At 41.8% G+C, this 19,780-nt stretch overlaps 2 protein-coding genes across 2 annotated transcripts; one reads left to right on the forward strand and one right to left on the reverse strand.

The window, feature by feature from the left end:
• The first annotated feature begins 365 nt into the window (after window positions 1-365).
• On the forward strand, window positions 366-6,994 carry Gkn2 (gastrokine 2). Its single transcript, XM_090336138.1, has 6 exons — window positions 366-377; window positions 2,386-2,439; window positions 2,830-2,967; window positions 4,849-4,959; window positions 5,586-5,742; window positions 6,912-6,994. The coding sequence occupies exons 1-6, from the start codon at window positions 366-368 to the stop codon at window positions 6,992-6,994; spliced, it is 555 nt and encodes a 184-aa protein (XP_090192264.1).
• A 4,935-nt stretch (window positions 6,995-11,929) lies between these two features.
• Window positions 11,930-17,715, reverse strand: LOC150060639 (gastrokine-3-like). Its single transcript, XM_090336139.1, has 6 exons — window positions 17,671-17,715; window positions 16,232-16,282; window positions 15,905-16,039; window positions 14,239-14,346; window positions 13,025-13,166; window positions 11,930-12,132 (listed from the first exon to the last, which is right to left on the reverse strand). The coding sequence occupies exons 1-6, from the start codon at window positions 17,713-17,715 to the stop codon at window positions 12,038-12,040; spliced, it is 576 nt and encodes a 191-aa protein (XP_090192265.1). The 3' UTR covers window positions 11,930-12,037.
• Window positions 17,716-19,780: the final 2,065 nt, after the last annotated feature.

The following is a 19,780-nucleotide window of genomic DNA, read 5'->3' on the forward strand; positions in this document are numbered from 1 at the left end:
AAAAACTTGATATACAGGAGGAGATTCTACAAACGGGTGCTTACCCACCTATATGTTTAGAATGAATATCTTATAATATTTTTAAAGGGTGGAAATAGAAATCTCAAGTATGCATGGAACAGATAAGCAAGACATATTTGTAGAGTGACCAAGTGGTGGATTTCCATTACTAATGAACTTTAGTGATAGCAGGTGTGTGGTTGGAGTCAGTTCTGATAGCAGAATTTGCTCGGGTGTGTATATGTCATGATTGTTTCTGATGTCATCGTTTGAAAAAGAAATTTCCATGTCTTAAAACCAATATAAAGAGTAGAAGCCATACTAGTACCTTCAGTTGCTCCAGTACCTTCTTCTCTGCAGGCAAAATGAAAATCCTTGTGAGTATTTGTTGTGTTTCTTGATTCTCTTATGGCAGAGGCTTGCAGTGAGTGCTCATATCCAGCATGTCATGGATTTCAGAGGCCTTAGGCAAATTCTGTACATATTTACAGGCTTTGTATATTTAACAGGAATAGAGCTGAATATTAAGTTGGATGTTTATGTGTTGGTTGTTTGGGGTTTTTTTGAGATGCTTACTAAAAGACTAGACAGAAAAAAATTGGAAATAGAGAATTTTTATTTGAAGAATCATTTATTTTGTGAGGAATGTAGGCATTTTAGAACAATTCTATTTATTATCTCCAATTGAATGATTGTATTAAAATCATATTTGTAATAGTAATAATAACAGCTATGGGTCCCCAAATACATTTTTAAGCCTCAAGCTAAGAATTTCACATGAATAATATAATTTGCTGCACCCCCACTCCGCTTTTTTTTTTTTGCCAGTCCTGAGCTTGAGCTCAGGGTCTGAGCACTGTCCTTAGACTTTCTCAAGGCCAGAGCTCTACCACTTGAGCCTCAGCAACACTTCCAGCTTTTTTCTAGTATGTGGTACCGAGGAATTGAACCTGAGTCTTTGTGCATAGTAGGCAAGCACTGTATCACTAAGCCAAACTCCCGGCCCTGCCTTTACCTTTTTTAAAAGCCAAGAGGCATTATCTTCATTTTATGACTGAGGAGACTGAGACACAGAAGAATGTGATTTTTTCACTGTGGGGTTTAGGATGCAATTTATCTATCTTAGGTCCTACTTATAAGAGCAATCAAGTAAAATTTAAGCAGTGAGTCATCCTAATGTCATCATGTTCAAATTCTCCCTAAGGCTGACTTACTCTTCCATTTGATTCTAGCCTCTGGGGTTCCATACTGCATTGTCCAAGGACAGTAGCCTATGTTCTGATCTAGAATGCAATCTTGTCCCCAATTTCTGCCTTTGATTGTTAGTCATCTGCTAAGAGAAAAAGAAAAATCTTAAGGGTTTCTTAATTTTTCAAGAGAAGACCCAATCCTAAATTATCATCTTATAACCACAGGGTGTAGTTAATCATGGTGTTGGGTGGGAGATTATTTGGGTAGCAAAGCCCTTTCTGGACATCTATGGAAGTGGTTAGCTCACCATCTTATTCAAATCCCTGTTGTTACTGAGTAATCATACAGGAACGTCAGAGGCTCCTAGAGCTGGCACAGGGTAGAGAAGACATGTCCCTGCATAAGTAATCATGCTGGATAATTGCAATCAGGACTTAATTGGATGTACTGAACCCCATGCACCAGAAGAGGAACTTTAGGAGAGGAACAGAAAGCAAAGTAGAAATATACAGTTCTTAGACATATTCACCCTTCTCACAAGCTGCCTACATTGGGACATAGCAATGATAGGTACTCAGAAGAGAGAATGCAAAACCACTGGCACTCTCACAGAAAAATATCCAAAGTACCCTCATTTCAGCTCGCAGCCTATGAACCCAGCACATCTGCGCAGAATCACTCAGGAGTGGGTTGTAGTTGAACATGGAGGATTTTCTTGATCTCAGTCACAAAAGTCAACCATGCTCCCCAGAATTGTACTTTCATAGTTACTCTTTAAAAACTCCTTGTGTCTGTATCCCTCATGCATCTCTCAAATGTTCTACTCTGCCTTCAGGAATTAAAGCTTTGGATTTCCCAACAAAAAACATGACATTCACTGTAATACAAAGCCAATATGAATCACACCATTGTATTTCAACTGTGAAATTAAATCCTTCCTCTCTGCTCATCTGTCCCAAGTTTTCCTCTTGTCTAGTTGGTGATGGTGTGGAAGAGTTAGAAAATGGTGGCAGAGAGAGCACTGCATGTCTGACAGATGGCATGAACTCAAAAATGTCTGTTAAGTGAGTGAATGTGCGTGCTTTCCATGTAGGTCCTCCATAGCCACTCACATGTGTCCCTAGGCTTCTGATATCCTCTGCTGTTCCTGCACTCAGTGACTACCCCACAGGGAATGGATGTTCTGTTTTTCAGGTGGCATTTCTGGTAGTGCTGGCCATCTCTGGGCTACAATCTCATGGATATGAGGTGAGCTGGTTCCTTAGAGATGTTGGGAGAGGAAAATGGAGATGAAAATAATTGGAAAGACTACAGAGAATTCCATAAATCACCAACAATGGAAGTGATGGAGTGGTTATTTCTCTCTAGCTGTGATACCATTACATATGGAGCCCATGGCTTTACAGGGTGGTGACTCTTGATTTCTCCTCTGATGCCTCGCTTTTTCTTTATATAGTATAATGAACTGGGAGAAAAAGCTTTGAACTCTTATTGTAGCATGGGCTTTGCACTGAGATCCCCTTGGAAAAATGAGCCTTCAGTACAGTTTGTAGCCAGTAGAAGCTTTTATTTTTCTGGAAAGGCTGCATTTAATGTATATAACTAATGAAAAAGTCTTATCATTGCTGTGGATTCTAGGTTTATAATGTCTTCAGCCCAAGCAACAATGGGGGCAACATTCAAGAGACAGTGACAATTGACAATCAAGAAAATACGGCTACTGTTGACATCCATGCAGGATCCTGCTCTTCTACCACAATTTTTGACTACAAACATGTAAGCAGCTAAGGGATTATTTTATACTTTTCAAGACAGGTTTACTAAAAAGCAGAGAGATCATTATTTACTGTATATTTAAATTCTAAGATCTTTACAACTCAAAAAAAACACCTTTCTCACTTCTGCTTTTCCTTCTATGTCACCAAGCAACTAATTAACAATCATTTGTAAGAGGGACAAAGACAAGAAAAATATTAATTTGTATGCTTTTGGGGGGACAGCTATTGGAAAAGGGATGATGCCTTATGACACACTCAGAAAGTAAGTATCCCTGAACAAAGCAATGGTAATCATATAGAGTCTGACAAATTTTGTTGCTAGAATGAATGAATGAATAAATAAATAAATACACAAGAACTCTAGTATGAAATACTATGCAGAAAAGAATAAGCGTAAAATCACAGACCTCCAGAGAAACACAAATACCACACACATATGTTAATTCTGTATATATGATATTCAATATTGTACTTTTTTTCTAAGAAGGAATTTCTAAGATTTAGTTACTAGTATTAACCAAAAGTTTAAGAAACTTTCCCAGTATCTGCTTCTGATTTGGGAGGATTTACTTGTTTGCCCTGCCAGCGTAAACTACTATTGATACTAGTACGTTGTTGCTTCTCTCACTCAGCGCTTACACTTGGTTTTCTTGTCTCTCCCTCATTTTCTCCCCCAGTCCTCACAGGCTTTCACTAGTGTTGGAAGTTCCATAGCACATTTTAAAGAAGTGAATCTTTGAAAGATACAGTTTGAACGGAAATGGTAGTAAAATCATTTTAAGCAGTTGGCCTAGAAATTGCAAAAAGTGGCATAAAAACTCAAATGGAAAGGATTTGGTTTAAGCCACTTTCAGCCTTCATTTCAGATTGTTTTTGTTTTACAGAACTGGAAATTTAAGAAAGCTGAAAAATCGGAGCTAGAAGGATTTCTATTAATGCAACCCTAAAGGGCACATGATTTTTGAAACTCTGCAAATAATATTTTTATTCAAATGAAACTTTAGCAGAGTTAAACTCTCACCCTCCCTCTAATCCCATCTAATCCCAGCTTCCTCCAGCCCATCCCTCTTGAGCTCCTGAGTTTGCAGTGGATAATAGATATAGCAGACAAGAGATGGGGGGAAGATAGTAAAGAAGGTGAAGAATGCATGTGCGGGTGAGGGTACAAAAGCTATAGAGTTCTAGAGAGTTCTAGAAAGTTCCAGAAAGCACTAGCCAACAGAATTTTCAGCCAGGTGCAAATGTTCTATCTGTGCTTTCTAATGGGGGAGTGCTGAGCTACTTGCAGTTACTCAGCACTGGAATTGTCTGATGAGATATCCTTATATTTTTATTTTATTTATCTTATATTATTATTGTTTTTTAATGCAATTGAATTGAATTGAGGCTTAAATTACTACATAATAGCTTGTCTACATGATGTACAGCATGGTTCTAAGGAAGGTTTCATTTCTCAGGGTTAGCCCAGTGGCTCAAGTGGACGAGGGCCTGCTGACCGAGCATGTATCTCTGACTTCAAGCTCTAGAACCTTGAAACAAATATTCATTTCTCCAAATTTCAGATGAGGCTGAATAAACCTGGAAGTGACAGCTGCCATGTCTCAGCCTTCCAAACCCTCAATTTCAGATCTTGATTCCATAGCATCAAGAGTAGGTGTAAATAGGAACAATTTCAAATGAAGTGGGAAGGTCGTGACAATATTAAAATACTATGTCAAAGATGAGTGGTGAGAGCTGATTTCAGATAGATAAACAATGAGATTGTATTACTGTACCTGCTTGAGTCTTCCTGCTAAGGCTCAGGTATCATAGCCCTCATTGAGTTCAGAACCTAGGGAACTGTGGAGGGCTGGTAACTGTGTTCCTCCTACTTCCTCAGGGCTACATCGCCTCCAGGGTGCTCTCCCGAAGAGCCTGCTATATCCTAAAGATGGATCATAAAGCCATCCCTGCTCTGGATCAACTCCAACGGTACATCTATGAGAAGCAGGTAATCCGAGGCACCCTTAAAACTTCCCCGTTCTTGAGCCGAGCAATGTGGGTGCCTGTGGAGAAATGAAGGAGAAAGAACCTATTATATTTTGCCATGGATCCAGTACTCACATTATTAAAGGATCTGTGTGTCTGTTTTTCTGTCTGTCTACCAATTCATCTACAAAAGATCAGGACAATACCACAGCTGGATTTCCATTCTTCTCACCTTAAATCCCCGAGTTTACAATAAATTCCAGTATTTGATCTACACTGGAGTATTTGGCAGAAATAGGAGTAAATGTATAATAATATTCGATGATGAAAAGAGAAATCATACGATTGTGTGAGAATTTATGCACAATGCACAACAAGGGCTAGATAACTGAGGTTTAGCCTCTCTCCTAACTTCTCACCTGTGTCACCTTTAGAGGTGGTCTTCACTGGCTTCATTGCCAAGAGTAGTAAAGTAATACTGGTACATAATAAAACTGGTCCACAGACAGAGCGGTCAGAAAGAGGGTGACTTGAGATCACTGGCTGTCTTCTGTTTAGTAATTTGAGGAGAAAACCTTTCATAATATCATATAATGTTTGTCAGATTTACCACCTTATTTCATGCTGGTTTTGGTTGTGCTGGTATAGATGATGAAAACCATTACTTCCAGCAAGTACACCTGGGTCAAGTACAACCCGCTGAAATCTCTCATCACCAAGGTGGACTGGCTCCTGTTTGGGTCGCCCATTGAGCAACTCTGCAAACACATTCCTTTGTATGAGGGGAAAATGGTTGAAAAGTCACGTGAGTACTAATAAGTCATTCCTTTTGCATATGTTTTCTGAAAGCTCCTATGTATTGGCACTCTGCTACAGGTTTGTGAAACACACACACACACACACACACACAGAATCAAAATATGACTCAATGTAGTTGTAGCTGGGAAATAAGTTCCTATTAAGCATGGTGATTGTGAAAATTGGTAGGGATGCCGCAGTGAGAAAAAGCCTGCCTCCCTGCAACACATAGTCTAGTGGAAAAAGTTGATGGGTCAAAACAAAAGGTGGAATAACAAAATATTCCTGCTATCAAGGAAAAGAAAAGAAATCTTCTGAGCCCTTAGAATAGCATCTTCCAAAGATGTAATTACTAAGAAAGATTCAGAATCTAGGGCTGAATTAGTCCAGACAGGAATAAGCAAAGCGCCCTGCAAAAGAAAACACCTTGTTTCCTCTAGGAGAACTGGAGTCATTACTGAATTTTACAAAGGTTTTAAATGTAGAAGGGTAGCAAGAGACAACTGATGACGTTGACCACAAAGAAACCCTCCAGCATAATATAAAGTAGATGAAGAGGAAAAAAAGATTAGCATCTGCCGGGGCCTCCCGGCAACAAATTGGGGTTCCTGAAATAAGGGCCAGGGACTGGAAAAATTAGAAGAGAGACAAACACATCGGGTCCTGGAGGTCTGCAGTGCACGCAAAAACTGCCGCCTCGTTTATTTTTCACTCAAAGTTTTTATCCCTCCCTGAGACCAGGGCACTCCCAGGTGTTACATCCAGATGGTTAATCAGGGAACTGTTGGGGGTTACATTCATATGGTAAATCTCAGATCAATTGAACAGGAGAAGGCCAAAAAGCAATAAGACAATCAAGCAATTATCTGATGCAAATCAAAGTACAGTTTGATTCCACTCTTGCTCCCGACAAGCATCCATTGTATTTCTGCTACTCACTACTTAAATTAAGTGTTCACTTAAAAAAGCTCGAAGCTATTCCACCCACACAGAATATCATAACATCAACCAGGATTTACCTAGCTCACACTTCCAGGAATCTGTCAATCGTATGAAGTATTGTATGATTCTTCATCATGCAAATATAGTGAAAACCTTTGGTTTACACAAAGCATTTGGTTTATTTCCCCCTGGATTATTTTTAAGCTTTTCATGAAAACCTTTTCTCCTTTCCAGATAACACTGGTGTTGGAGGTTGTGCAAAGGCTGGACTGCTGGGTATCTTTGGAATTTCCATCTGTGCAGGCGTTAACGTTTAGGTGATTTACCTACCATTTTCATCTTTTCAGAAAATATGCCCCTGGTTTCTACTCACACAGAACTAAATTCTTTCTCAATATTCTACCTAATTATGAGACACAATAATAAAACGTAAAGACTATATTTACAGATACATGAGTGGGCTTTTGGTTCTTTTTGTAAGCAACAGGGGGAAGCCATCACCAACATCTCGAGTAAGATGCATAATGTGTGAACATTCTCTTAATATAGCTGGGTCACCTGCAGATTAACTATCTAGTTATGAGTCTCCATCTCTGTTTGCATTTTCCTACCAGACCTGCTTCCCATCATTCTGTCCCAAAGCACTGGGTAGCCTGGGTACAGGAGGGGTTCAGATGGTGATGACCGACTGGCAAGAGAGAAGGGCACATATATCTTTAAAGCAAACAACCTGACTGCTAAGATGAAGGGAAGTGTCCCCTGTAATGAAGCACTCAGCTTTGAAGGCCATTCATAGATTTTTAGGCAATGACTTAGAGCTCACCAAAGCAGTAGACTCAACCTAATGAAACACTACTGGGACATGCGCTAACCTGGAACAAGTAGGGATGGAGGAAGGAACATCTAACATCTAGGAAAAGATGCCCTGACTGAAAACCTTAACAGGAATGACAACCTAACTGGAGAACCTGAGTACATACACTGCAGAAAAGGAACTTGCAAGATCTAAAAGAAGTTGTGCCACGTGGGACATTTCCCAGATTAAATCACTGGGTTTCAATGGAGTCTAGCTAGCTGGCTGCCTTCAAGTTCAGAACAAAGGCATATTTTAACCAGAACTCCTGTCTGCCACCAACTACTTTGATTCCAAATAGTACTCATCAATATCTTTTTGTGTGTTTGGTTGGATTGGCAGTACTGGGGTTTGAACTCATGGCTTCATGTTTGTTAGACAGATGCTGAGTCATAGCTCCAGACCTTTTTTGCACTGGTTATTTTTTTTTTTGCCAGTCCTGAGTGCTGTCCTTGGACTTTCTCAAGGCTAGAGCTCTACCACTTGAACCTCAGCACCACTTCCAGCTTTTTTTCTATGTATGTGGTACCGAGGAGTTGAACCCGGGTCTTTGTGCATGCAAGGCAAGCACTCTACCACTAGGCCAAACTCCCGGCCCTGCACTGGTTATTTTTGAGGTAGGGTCTTTTATTTTCGCAGTCATATGCCTGCACCATACAGCTAGTAAGATGGTGTGACCCTTCAACTCTCAGCTTCAGCTCTTCTACTTCTTGATAGTCATCAATGAGTGTCGTTTGAATGTTTGTTAACATTTCTTCAGGCAAAGGCAAGGCTATAATTCTAAAAATTATTATTTTTTGCCTGAGTATGATGGCGCATACCATCTAATTCTAGCTTCTTGGGAGGTAGAGAGGAGCTAGCAGGAGCATGGTTCCAGGTTGTCCAGGGAAAAAGCTGCATTAACCTTATCTCAAAAATCAAAGTGGGCATTGAGTTGCCTGTTTCCTACTAGCTATCGGTATGGAGTGGGAGCACTGGGTGGATCCTGATCTGAAGTCAGCTTGGGCAAAAAATAAAGGCAAAGGCACGGGAGGTGTGATTTGAGTGGTAGAATGCTTGCCAAGCTAGCACGAGGCCCCCAGTCTCTTGCCCCTTTCTCCACAAAGTAGTGAGGAAATGAGGCATTTATAGAAACACATTTTATAAGAACAGTGAATATAAGGAAGCATATAAGGAAGCAACCAACAAATCATAGCCTATTATAAATGGGACCTTGTTGTTTGCAAGTGTTGAACCCAAATCCAATTTGCTAAGGTTAGGGTGGGGGCAGTTTATTGCCTCGTGTAACTAACCACAGATGAAAAGGAGTGTTCTGCTTTGTGTAGCTGGAACCAGGCACTTGATGGTGGCTGGACTCCATTTTCCCACATGTCCCCTCTCCTGTCTGTCTGTCAGGCTTAGCATCTTACAGTGGTTCTTGTCTAGGGGGCAACCCCAAGGTCTTCTCCCCAGCTTCATCTCTAGAGACAAGGCTCCTCTCAGCTCCAAATTCAGATTAAGTTTAACCTAAAGTTTCCTAGCCATAGCCCTAACTGGCTTACATGAGTCACTTTCTGACTGAGTTGGCCAGGGCAGTGGAGCTGAGGCGGGGAACACTAAAGGCTGTTAGCAATGTCCTTTGACATTTTTACTGCTTGAAAATGTATTATCCTTTCTGAGTTGTACAGCATTTTATCATATTTGCTCCATTTTGGAAGCAGAACTTTGAGCAGAACTTTTTTTCCCCCCTCAACCAATTAATTCATTCATGCTGCTGTTTACGTTGAATACCCACAGAGGTGTTAAGCAAAATAAACCAGACAGGTACCACAAAGGACCATGTTCAAATGGAGGCCACAAGGAGGCCTGGCCTCCATCTCCTTTACATTTTCTTGTCACCAGGCCTTTCTGAAGTGTTGAGGAAAGCAAATACCAATTAAGTCAGCTCACAGATGGTTGGGCCCTGACCTGGATTGTCAACAACCCATTCTGGCGGCTAGAAGAGTGGTCATGTTACTAAGCTGTCTACAGAAGTCAACGCTGTCTAGGAGAAGCCTGCCACGGGAGGTTTTGGTTTTTTTGTTTTTAAAGAATCCTGGTGAGGCTGGTGGATGGGGTTTTTATTGCCTATAAAGCATTCCTTCCAGAGATGTGCCTGTAATAAGGACAGAGCTAACTCAGTGAGCACACATGCCCTAGGACTGCCGCATTGGCTGCTTCCATTTCTCCTACTCCTATGGCCTTTACCAATCCCAGCACCCCCACCTTCCTGCACTTGCATTTAGAAATTTGTAATTGTGGTCAGTCCTAGAAGGACCGAGTATTACTTGATGCCTGCTATCTGGCTCTGCCTGGCGTACTGCTCCTTCTCCAGCTAGATGCAATCCGCAGAGTCCCCTCGCCTCTCAAGAAATATCAGAGGAGGCAGCGATGTTGACATTAAGGGATCATCACACAGGAAGAAAGATCAAGGTATTTGGAGTATTGAGGCCCATCTCTATTTAACATAGTAAGCCCATTCCTCAGCATGAGCTTAAACAGTATGGCTTCAGAAGGCCATTTCCACATATTCTGAAGCATGTATAAGGGAAGGATCCTTGGGAAGGAACTTAAGAGAATTTACCTGTCCCTGCCTTAAATGATGCGGTCCACCCCTCAGCCTTCCTCTGCCACCCATAGAACATGGCCCTGGCACACAATGCCTTGCTAGCAGCTAACTGCCTTGCCCATTTGTTTGTTATCTTTGCCAGCTTCCCTTTTCCTGTGTCCCAAATTTATCTCTACAGTGAGAGAATCGAGTCCCCATACTTGGAAGCTGATTCCACCTCAAGAATCCCATGTTTGATTGTTGCTGAGAGATCTTCACGTGTTCCACACTGCCTCTTCCACTCCCTTGGAGCTGAGGAGTGTGGTTAGGGTATTTCTTGGGGGTGGCATCCAGGAACTTTCTCAGGTGATCTATATTTTCATTTGAGTGAAGCATGGGGATATGTGTTTACATAAAACTCATTGAGCTGTGTTTATAACATCTTCATTCCATGTTATATCTTAGTAAAAATATTGGGACACCTGTCACATTTCAGAGACAATCGAATAGGAAGGAGTCCCAATCTCAAGAAACACACAGACACACAACTGATGATTGCTGTAGCCCATGAAGTCTTATATCTGGAGCCAGGCTAGAGGCTGTGTGCCAAACAGCCTCCCCCCTCACACACTGACAGAGACCAAAGACAGGATATTCAAGACTAACTTCAGAGACACAGGCTAACCTGTGGGAGTGGGCGGTCTCCAGTCAAAGCAAGAGGCAGAACACAAATAAGGTATTTAACCTATTTAGCAATGCACCAGATTGCTTGGAAAAGTAATAGAATGCAATCTGCACAAAATGGACACTGGAAGCTCTATGTGGGGCAGATAAGCTAGCTAAGGGCCAGCTAGCTCTTCCCTGAGGATGGTAAGAAGTGGGAGTTTTGGACAGGTGAGGGATGACACCAGATTGGATATGAAATATCTCCAACAAGTTTATATGTTGACTCCTTGCTAGCACTGATTTTAGGGGGCTGTGAAAATTCTAGAAGGTAGGGTCTAGCTGGAGGAACTGGACACTGGAGACAGGTATCATTCCTGGGCTCTCTACTTTCTGTCCACCATTTGGTGAGAATCTCCTCTGCCTCACACTTCCACAGTCAGATTGTTCTCTTAAACATGGAGCCAAGTGACCACAGACCAAACCCTCTGAAACCAGAGGCAAAATAAATCCTTTGACTCTTCATGTTGTTTTCTCAGGTATTCTGATTACAATGACACCAAGTAATTACACAAGGTGCAAGAAGTAGGAAAGGACTTTCCCAGACTTTCCCCATAAAGGATGGGTCAGGGACAGGCAGAGAATGAGAGCTAAGCACCCAGGTCCTTGATTAATTTGCAACAATGACAATTATCAGGGTGTCATCAGCTTTAAGTGGTGCTCACTCAAATATCAGGCAGGCTTTTCAAACTTCAGGCTGGGTCAACTCAGAGATGGGGCTTCCCGGGAAACTCAGTCTCACTTCCGGGGAGACAAAGTGGCAGCGTCAGCTCGGACAGTCAAGTCTATCCTCTGACAAATGCCTTCACTGGCTTATGTATTTATCATCAAAGTTTTCAAGAGATTCCTCAAGGGATAGAGCTGCAATCGACTCTTGGGAAGGAGACATCCTGAGGGAGGCATCTTCTCATTTGTGCCATGCTGCGTGTGTTGCTTCAGGGATGTACTTGGCTGTCTGTGCTGAGAGAGGCCAGGGAAGTCAGGGAGAAATGGCTATATCAATGATAGATGAAGCTTTATTGTTCTTTGTTGGAAGGAGAAAATGCATTCAAATTTCCAGACTACAAAGCCCAGCGTTGGGTTAGGAAGTCACAAGGGAGAGGTCTGAGTTGAGCAACTTCTCCTAGGCAGAAGGTACATCAGGTCCCTGGGCACCTACCCCAGTCTTGCTAGCAGCCAAGCTAGCAATCCTACTCTTCATGTGCTTGACTAAGAGGGTCAGAGTCCAGAAATCTCACCACAGATGGAGATTCCCATAAAGGACAAAAGCTGGAACTCGAAACAGGAGTCGGGATCCTTTGCCAAGGCAGTACCTTTAAGAACAAAGGAAAGGCGTTTTATATAAACAAGCCTTTCTAGATCCTGATGGCCTAGAATGCACTTTCTATTGTATCTCACTGAATATGGTTCTCAGAACATCTAATAGCAAGAGGCCATGGGGCAGGAATGGAAAATCCCATCATGCTGTCTCCTGTAATGAGTGACTGGTTAATGATGCCTCCTTTTCTTTCTATTGACTTTCAAATATCTTTCTTGATCCTTCAAACCCTCTAGTTTTTACTGTTTGCTTAGTTTTTTCCTCTTGGACCCTCCTGTTACCATGAAGGTGAGTTTGTGAGGTTTATACTAAGGTTAAAATAAATGACTTGTAACATACCAATGGAGAGATATTACTGACTAGATCAGGATTAGTAGATGAATCTTGGCCTAACCTGATAATTTTGTAGGCTGGCCCTTCATCGCATCCCAAGAACAAGTGCCAGACAATAAGTCCCTGACCTGTATAGTATAGTATAGTATAGTATAGTATAGTTTAGTATAGTATAGTAAACAACTACCAGAGTCTCATCTTTCAAATTTAAAAGAGGAAGACTGAGGATCCCTCTCCCCAATCCAGTCCAAAGCAATGATATGCTGCTGGGGGCTGTGATGCTTAGTCGGGGGCTATCCACCAACAGTTCAGTCCCTCTGATGAGATGACTGGCCTTGAACATCTTAAAAACCCATTCAGCCCCCAAGGAGCCCCAATGTCAAAAATCCATCTCTGCAATGAGGGAGAATACAGCCCAAGCTATTTTATTCATATACCACTGATAATGAAGAAGATTAGGCTCTCATTACAACTTGCCAATGACCTAAAAAAAATCACATGCTATGTTTTGACTTGCCCATGGTCTTAGGTTTCTAATTAAGTTGTTAGCAAACCTTCTTTTTGCTGCTGGGCAAAGTAGGCAGGGACTGCTCTGCACAAGTCCTTGATGAGCATTCCATACTGGGCTAAATTCTTCACCCGGTTGGGTAGAACAGTGTAGGCCAGGCCGTGGGTGGCTGAATAATGACTGGAAGCCTGGAACAGGTGAGACAGCACAGAGTAGTGAATGGGGAGGAGGAACGAGTCGATTGCTGGGATTGGGGGCAGACTGGCTCAGCACCTGTCTAGTACAGCCTCTAACAGCAATATCCAATCTTACCACAAGAAGGCAACATTACTCTAGAAAAATCTGTCAGTTTGTGTGTTCACAGGACTTTTTTTTTTTTTTTTTTACCTTCTTTTCACTGTTTAATGCTGCCTCCTCTCTGGTGATTATATAGAATAGTTTAAAATTACTTGCTGTCCTTATGTTATATACATTTTTTTTCTTATTAAGGCAGTTGAATGGAGCACTCCTGACTTCTGTCTTAAAACTTTTTGACAAATGCTGAATCCAGTGGCTCACTCCTATAAATCTAGTTACTCAGGAGGCTGAGATCTGAGGATTGTAGTTCAAAGACACCCAGTCTGTGAGACTTTTATCTCCAATTAACCACTAAAACCCCAAAATAAAGTTGAGTCTTAAGCGGTGGAGTGCAAGTCTTAGGTGAAAAAGCTAAGGGATAGTACCCAGGCCCCACGTTTAAGCCCTAGTACTAGCATAGATATATAGGTTTATAAGTTACTATATTTTTATGTGACTTGAACTGTGCTTTTAATTTTTTTGAGCCTTTTGGACGATAGTATAATTTCCTGGGTATTAAGAACAAGCATGTTTCTGGTGCCAATAGCTAACACCTATAATCCTCACTACTCAGGAGGCTAAGATTTGAAGTTTGCAGTTCAAAGCCAGTGCAGGAAGACAAATTTGGGAGATATCTCGAAATAACTAACAAAAAGCCAAAATTGGAGGCCCAAATCAAGTGATAGAATAGCAGCAATGAGTGAGAAAGCCAAGCAATACCCTAACTTCAAGCCCCATTACCAACACACACACACACACACACACACACACACACACACACACACACACACACACACACAGTCTCTTCCCCGCCTCCCACCCCCACATGGACTGCATTGTTAAAGGAGGTTGGCTGAGTTGGGAAACTCCAGAGAAGGAGGGGACCACAACAGGAGGGGACAAGAGTAAGCTGGTTTCCTTTACCTTCTTGCCCAGGGCCTTGCTGATGTTGTCCAAACTTGGGAAAATGGTTTGGTCCATCTTAGCCAGCACGCAAGCCATCTTGCTAAATAGCTTAGCTGCCAAGAGATTCTTAAAGCAACACAGTAGACACATGTTTATATAGCCACCTGCTCTCCACATGCTGCACCTCACTGCTCTTCTGGCTGTAATGTAGAGTGTCTCAGCACTGTGCTTCCCTGGACTCCAGAGCCAAGGTCAGCATCTGGACTGGCTGTGCATACCAAGCCCTGCTGCTCTCTGCGCCCCTTGTGGCACAATCTCTTGCTGCTCTTTTTGGAGCACATTCCATCCTCCAAGTCCCCCTTCCCCTGCCTAGAGTTGTCATGAGGAGAGAGTGGGATGAAATACCATATGCTTGAGAATGTACTGCCTAAGTTCCAGAGATCTGTGAAGATTCCCTAGGATGGGATGGTTAGGCTTGGATTCTAGGGTAGGTCCTGATCAAGCCTTTCCTCATGCTGCTCTGAGCTGGTCATTGAGTCTCACTCAGTTTGAGCAGAGTAGTAATCTTCTGCATTGGGGTCTGCCTGTGCCCACTGTGCTCCTACATGCTGGAAATCTTCTCCAGCAAGAGTTCTGACTGCCTCCTGCCACCTTGTGGCCACTACAGAATACTTTGTTGAGGAAAAGGGTCCATAGCTTAATAATGGAGTTGGAAATCTCTTGGAGCATTCTGGGGGTATTTTGCTGAGGATTCTTGAGTGGGCTAGTGAAGAGAGAGGGAGGTGATCATGGGAAACAAAGCATGACAGGAAGGGGCAGATGTGGAAACCATGTCTGTTTCTCTATAGGTTGAAAAGAATGGGCGAGGGTAGGTGGGGAGGAGCTGGACAGCTGAGGATCTTCAGAGTCCTATCAGCCAGGAAAGGCAGCTGTTGGTGCTGTTTTTTCAGATGCAGTCACTGAAGTACCCAAGGCTGTGATCTCTTTGTGATTTCATCTCATTTCTATCAGAAGGCTAGCCCAAGGCCCAGCTGTCCCCTCCCAGAGCCTGCTTCTATCGGCTATGTCTTAGTACTTAAGCAGAAGGACAAGTTCTAGATAGCAGTGTTAAGAAAGAAATGCAGAATTCTGCAAGGTGCCGGTGGCTCGCATCTATAATCCTAGCTACCCGGGAGGCAGAGAGCTGAGGATGGAGATTCAAAGCCTACTTGGTACTAAATTCCATGAGACTCATCAACAATTAACCACCAGAAAACCAGAAATGGTGCTATGGCTCAAGGTGGTAGAGCACTAGCTTTGAGCTCAAGGCCCAGGGCTCAAGCCCCATGACTGACAACCAATGCAGAATTCTTTTTTTTAAAGGAACCAACAGTGAAGTCTGGACCCAAGACAAATTCTATGCTACCTCCCAGTTGTAGGAAATGGGGTTCTTTAAAGACATTCTTAATGGTGGTCATGGGAAATCGACACTTCACAGGAAGTGCAGAGTCTGATTTGAAAGGAAGTCACTACACCTGCAGAAAAGCTGATCCCTTGCCTGAGGACATGCATTCCTATAAAGTACCTAAACCAACTGAAGGCCAATGTAGGCAATCTCTACTTCTCTCTGGAAAAGGAGTAAGCTGTGTTTTGGACCAGAAAAAGGCTTTCTTTGGCAGTGTTATGAGCATGTTGCACATCTTACATTCTTGTAGTCCAAGATTCCATCCCATTCACTAAATGCATTGTTGTCTCGAATGCTGACTAGACCTCGGGAGGTGTCAACATGTATGATTTGAGTTCCATCAGATCCATCCAGGGAGTGGCTGTCACTGGTGTTCTGGGGAATCAAGGAAAGAAAAGTTGACAGACAGTCCAACCCTCTACTTTGTCCATTCTTTGCAGGTTTACGCAGCGCTCACGAAACAATTATAGTGATGTCACCCTTGATGACCACTACTGAAATAGTTCTATCTGAAGATTGGGCCAAGATTTCTCCCTGGGCAGATTGGGTTCTCCCCACCCTACTTACCATCAGGGCCAGAGATGGAGTTAGGAAGATCACGAGGATGGAGGTTACCATCTGAAAGGGGAACAAATGTCCATGCACTATTTCCTGAGCCTCAAATGAACTCAGAGTCCAGAGCCTATAGCTCTATGGCTATTACAGCCATCTTCAAGATATCTGTAAGTTTTACTGTCTCTTATGCACGTGAGTTATATGAGTGGGCCATGTATTGGGAGACTATGGTTTAATGTAGTTGAATGGGGTATGCTGGCTCTTCAGAAGGAGAAGCATTATGGTTCATTCAAGGATATTTCTTATGAGGCTTCTGCTTTTAATCACTGGGATAAACATTAGGCAATCTAACCATTTACTTAATCTGTACACAGGGCAGGACCATTCTGGGTCAAAATGCAAAGGCTAATACAATCCAGGTCTGTAGTCTTCTTTTCTGCACTTTCCTCTCTACTTCTGACTACTGGACATTCTCTAATAGAGTAGTTGTTCCTCCAGACCCCAAATCACATGGCTGGCCTGGCCCTAACTTCTACTCATCTATCACTCCACTGGAAACTAACAGCTCCCTGATTTCATTTCCTTTAGATTCTCTCACTGTGCCTGAGAATAAAAGATCATGGGTCAATTATTTATAATTTACTTTTAAATAAAAATATACGAATATAATTATTTCTAGTTCATCAGTTCCACTCTGTGTGACCTGCCTTTTCTATTGAAGGAATTTCAGACATTAGAGTGTAAATAAAAGAGAATTGGAGATGGGAACAGCAACCCACCCAGTCCCACATCCCATGGTTTATATGGTGTATTAAAGGCTCATGGAGCTTAAGGGCACTGACCAGGTCAATGAGAATGAGTAGGCACTGGCCTTCTCCCTCAGCCTCATAGCATCTCATACAATTTTCCACATGCAATTGCAACAACCAAAACCAATACATCCTCCAAGCCAAAGGAAGTAGCTACTGCCTTAACATAACATGGTAAGGTCAGTCCAGAAGATAGCTGACATGCAGAGGGCAAGATCATATGACTTACAATTAATTCAGGTTAGCACATTTTAGTCAAATATCTTATTGTTATAAAGGTAATATATAGAGGGGCTACTGTTTTATTAACACATTTTAGAGAGACTATTTTGCTACCATAATCAAGTTGATATCATGTACAAAATATTTCTGAAATTTGCCTTTACTGGAAACGTAAGATCAACTCTAAAAAAATAAGACTCTGAAATACCAATATCTACCCAATATCCAAAGATTCTTAACCTTTAGGAAACTAGTTTCTGTGGATAAGACTTTTCATTCAGATGTTCTAAAGTAAAGAGAATTACACACAGAATTGCTTTTGCATTTCCTTTGAAGAGATCAAGAAGAGGTGAGTTTTTCTTGGCCATGTTGACTGTGAGAATATAATTGCTCCCTTTTTAAATTAGAAAATGTACTTACAAGGCATTTCATGTTGTTGCTCTCTAGGGCCTTATGCAACTGCATGCATGGTAGAATTTTCTATGGTGCATTTGTTCTATAAATCTGGTTTATGTGGTCTTCAGCTATTTATATAGTCCCTTCAGCTATTGCTATGTTTTTGGCTGGGGACTGAGAGTGTAAGGGGGAGAACAAGTTTATGTAATTACTGTTATCACATTTCCCCCACTATCTCTGAGTATTTTTCTTTTCTTCTAGTACCTCCCCTGGTTCCAAGACAAACATGGGCTATGAACAAGTCTTTGTGGGTTGGCATACCCATGACTTTACCACGACCTTAGCCACGGAGGTAACTATTTTAAACAGTAAATCCCACAAAATGGTCTGATAGAGTATTAATGAACTCAAGGTTTCGACCTCTTAATTTCTGATGTTTTTAAGTAGTGAAAATGGTTGGAACAAACACATAAGGCTTAAAGACATGGACTGAGCTGCAAGAGTAGACTGTGAAGTAATCTTCTCCAGCTTTTCATCCAAATCCAGACCACAGGCACTGCCCTCTGCCTAGCCACCAACCTGACCTCGCTCCTCAAACGTGTGCCTCCAGTTGATGTTCAGACTTTTGTCCCCACTATGTGGCTTGGCTTTCTTGCCACCTTTCATTTCAGGGTGCTTTTCTTCACATATGATCCTTTGAAAATCCTTGGACTCCCTGAGACACAAGGGAACTGATTCGGACCTTTTCATGTCCTATCTTACTTTTTTTTTTTCTGAAAAGCAGATTTACAGTGGATAGGCCAGATCTCATAGGGCAAGACTGAGCAGGTATTTCTTCCGAGAGAGGAGTTGTAAAGGTAATCCAGGACACTAGAATGAGCCATGGAAGGAAGCTGTCTGCTTTCCAGCTCACAGAGCTTAAGGTAGTGGAACTGGGAAGAAATCAATGTTAAAACCTTAATATTCAGGATAAGGAGTTTGAGAAGCTGTAGAGAGCTATCAAATTGGAAAACCAGAAGAGATCTTTAAATGTGATGTGGCTCCTCTAATAGAAATATTGCAGAAACAAAACTAGGAGGGATCATGACTTGTAAAATTAAAAAAAAAATCGTATCACTTGATAGTAACCATAAAATGTATAAAACAAAACAAAGATAAATACAAATACAGTTCCATTCATTTTAAGCCTTACAAATCACTTATTGGCCAGGATTTCATTTGCTTCGTATTGTCAATAGTGCCTGTCATGTTTATCTCCTAACTCTGTATGGATGAGAGCAAAGTCCAACTATGTGATTCCTCATGGCCCATTTTCAGAAAGTCCTGTCAGGACGGAGTGGCCTCTATTTCTCCCATGGATCTCTCTATTAGAGCTAATAGATTTATTGAAACTTAAGTGTATGGACTCCAAAGATTCTCACTACATTCATCTTTTCCGTGCTGCTTTTGGGAGATGGATGACTTCATGCTGTTAGGTGAAACGAGCAAAGGTCCAGTGGAATAAATGTTCTTTTTTTGCCTGCACTTACAGTTTTCTGTAAATTTCTCAGATAACTCTGCTGAACAACTAACTTTGTTGGAATTTCTCTCTATGCAAATATAGAGTCATGGTCATTTAATCTCAGCCAATCTCCACTCCATTTTTCATAAGTTTACTTGTCAGGGAGTAGTGTCACAGGGTGGGAGAATCAGCCAAATTAGTTTTTTTTATTTTCCTTTTGTTTCAGTACTGATGCTTCCTGCCTTTGCTAGGCAGCCACTCTACTACTTCAGCTAGGCCCAGCACTTTTTGCTTTTACATTTGTTTTTCAGACATGCTCTTGGACCATGATTGTTCCATCTCAGCCTCCTAAGTAGCTGAAATTACAAGGCATGCACGATTGACTCCCAATGAACTTCTAATCATGCAAAGGCCTGTAAAAGTGGAGCATTTAGATAGGACTCGAAGTAAATGAGACAGGCTGAAAAGAGAAATGAAGATGAGGACTCAAGGAATTAGAAAGCCATGAAGATATGGGCAATCCCTGGCACCTTTCAGGTCTTCTTTTCCCTATCCTTTTATCTAAGGATCTAGATATCTGAAAGATATTCATGCAATCACTCCCCTCACATGTCTTCCAGTAGGTCACACTGG

The sequence above is a fragment of the Megascapheus bottae genome, chromosome 7 (genome assembly GCF_031878675.1).
Source record: "Megascapheus bottae isolate mThoBot1 chromosome 7, mThoBot2.hap1, whole genome shotgun sequence".
Lineage (NCBI taxonomy): Eukaryota > Metazoa > Chordata > Mammalia > Rodentia > Geomyidae > Megascapheus > Megascapheus bottae.

Bases quoted from the DNA above. Each gene is read 5' to 3' on its own strand.
- Gkn2 (XM_090336138.1), top strand. The intron at 2,968-4,848 runs GTAAGCAGCTAA...CTACTTCCTCAG, and splicing joins CAATTTTTGACTACAAACAT to GGCTACATCGCCTCCAGGGT. The intron at 4,960-5,585 runs GTAATCCGAGGC...GTGCTGGTATAG, and splicing joins GGTACATCTATGAGAAGCAG to ATGATGAAAACCATTACTTC.
- LOC150060639 (XM_090336139.1), bottom strand. From the start codon at position 17,715: ATGCAGTTGCATAAGGCCCTAGAGAGCAACAACATGAAATGCCTT. The intron at 16,040-16,231 runs GTAAGTAGGGTG...TTGATTCCCCAG, and splicing joins CTCCATCTCTGGCCCTGATG to AACACCAGTGACAGCCACTC. The intron at 13,167-14,238 runs GTAAAGGAAACC...CACCTGTTCCAG, and splicing joins GCAAGGCCCTGGGCAAGAAG to GCTTCCAGTCATTATTCAGC.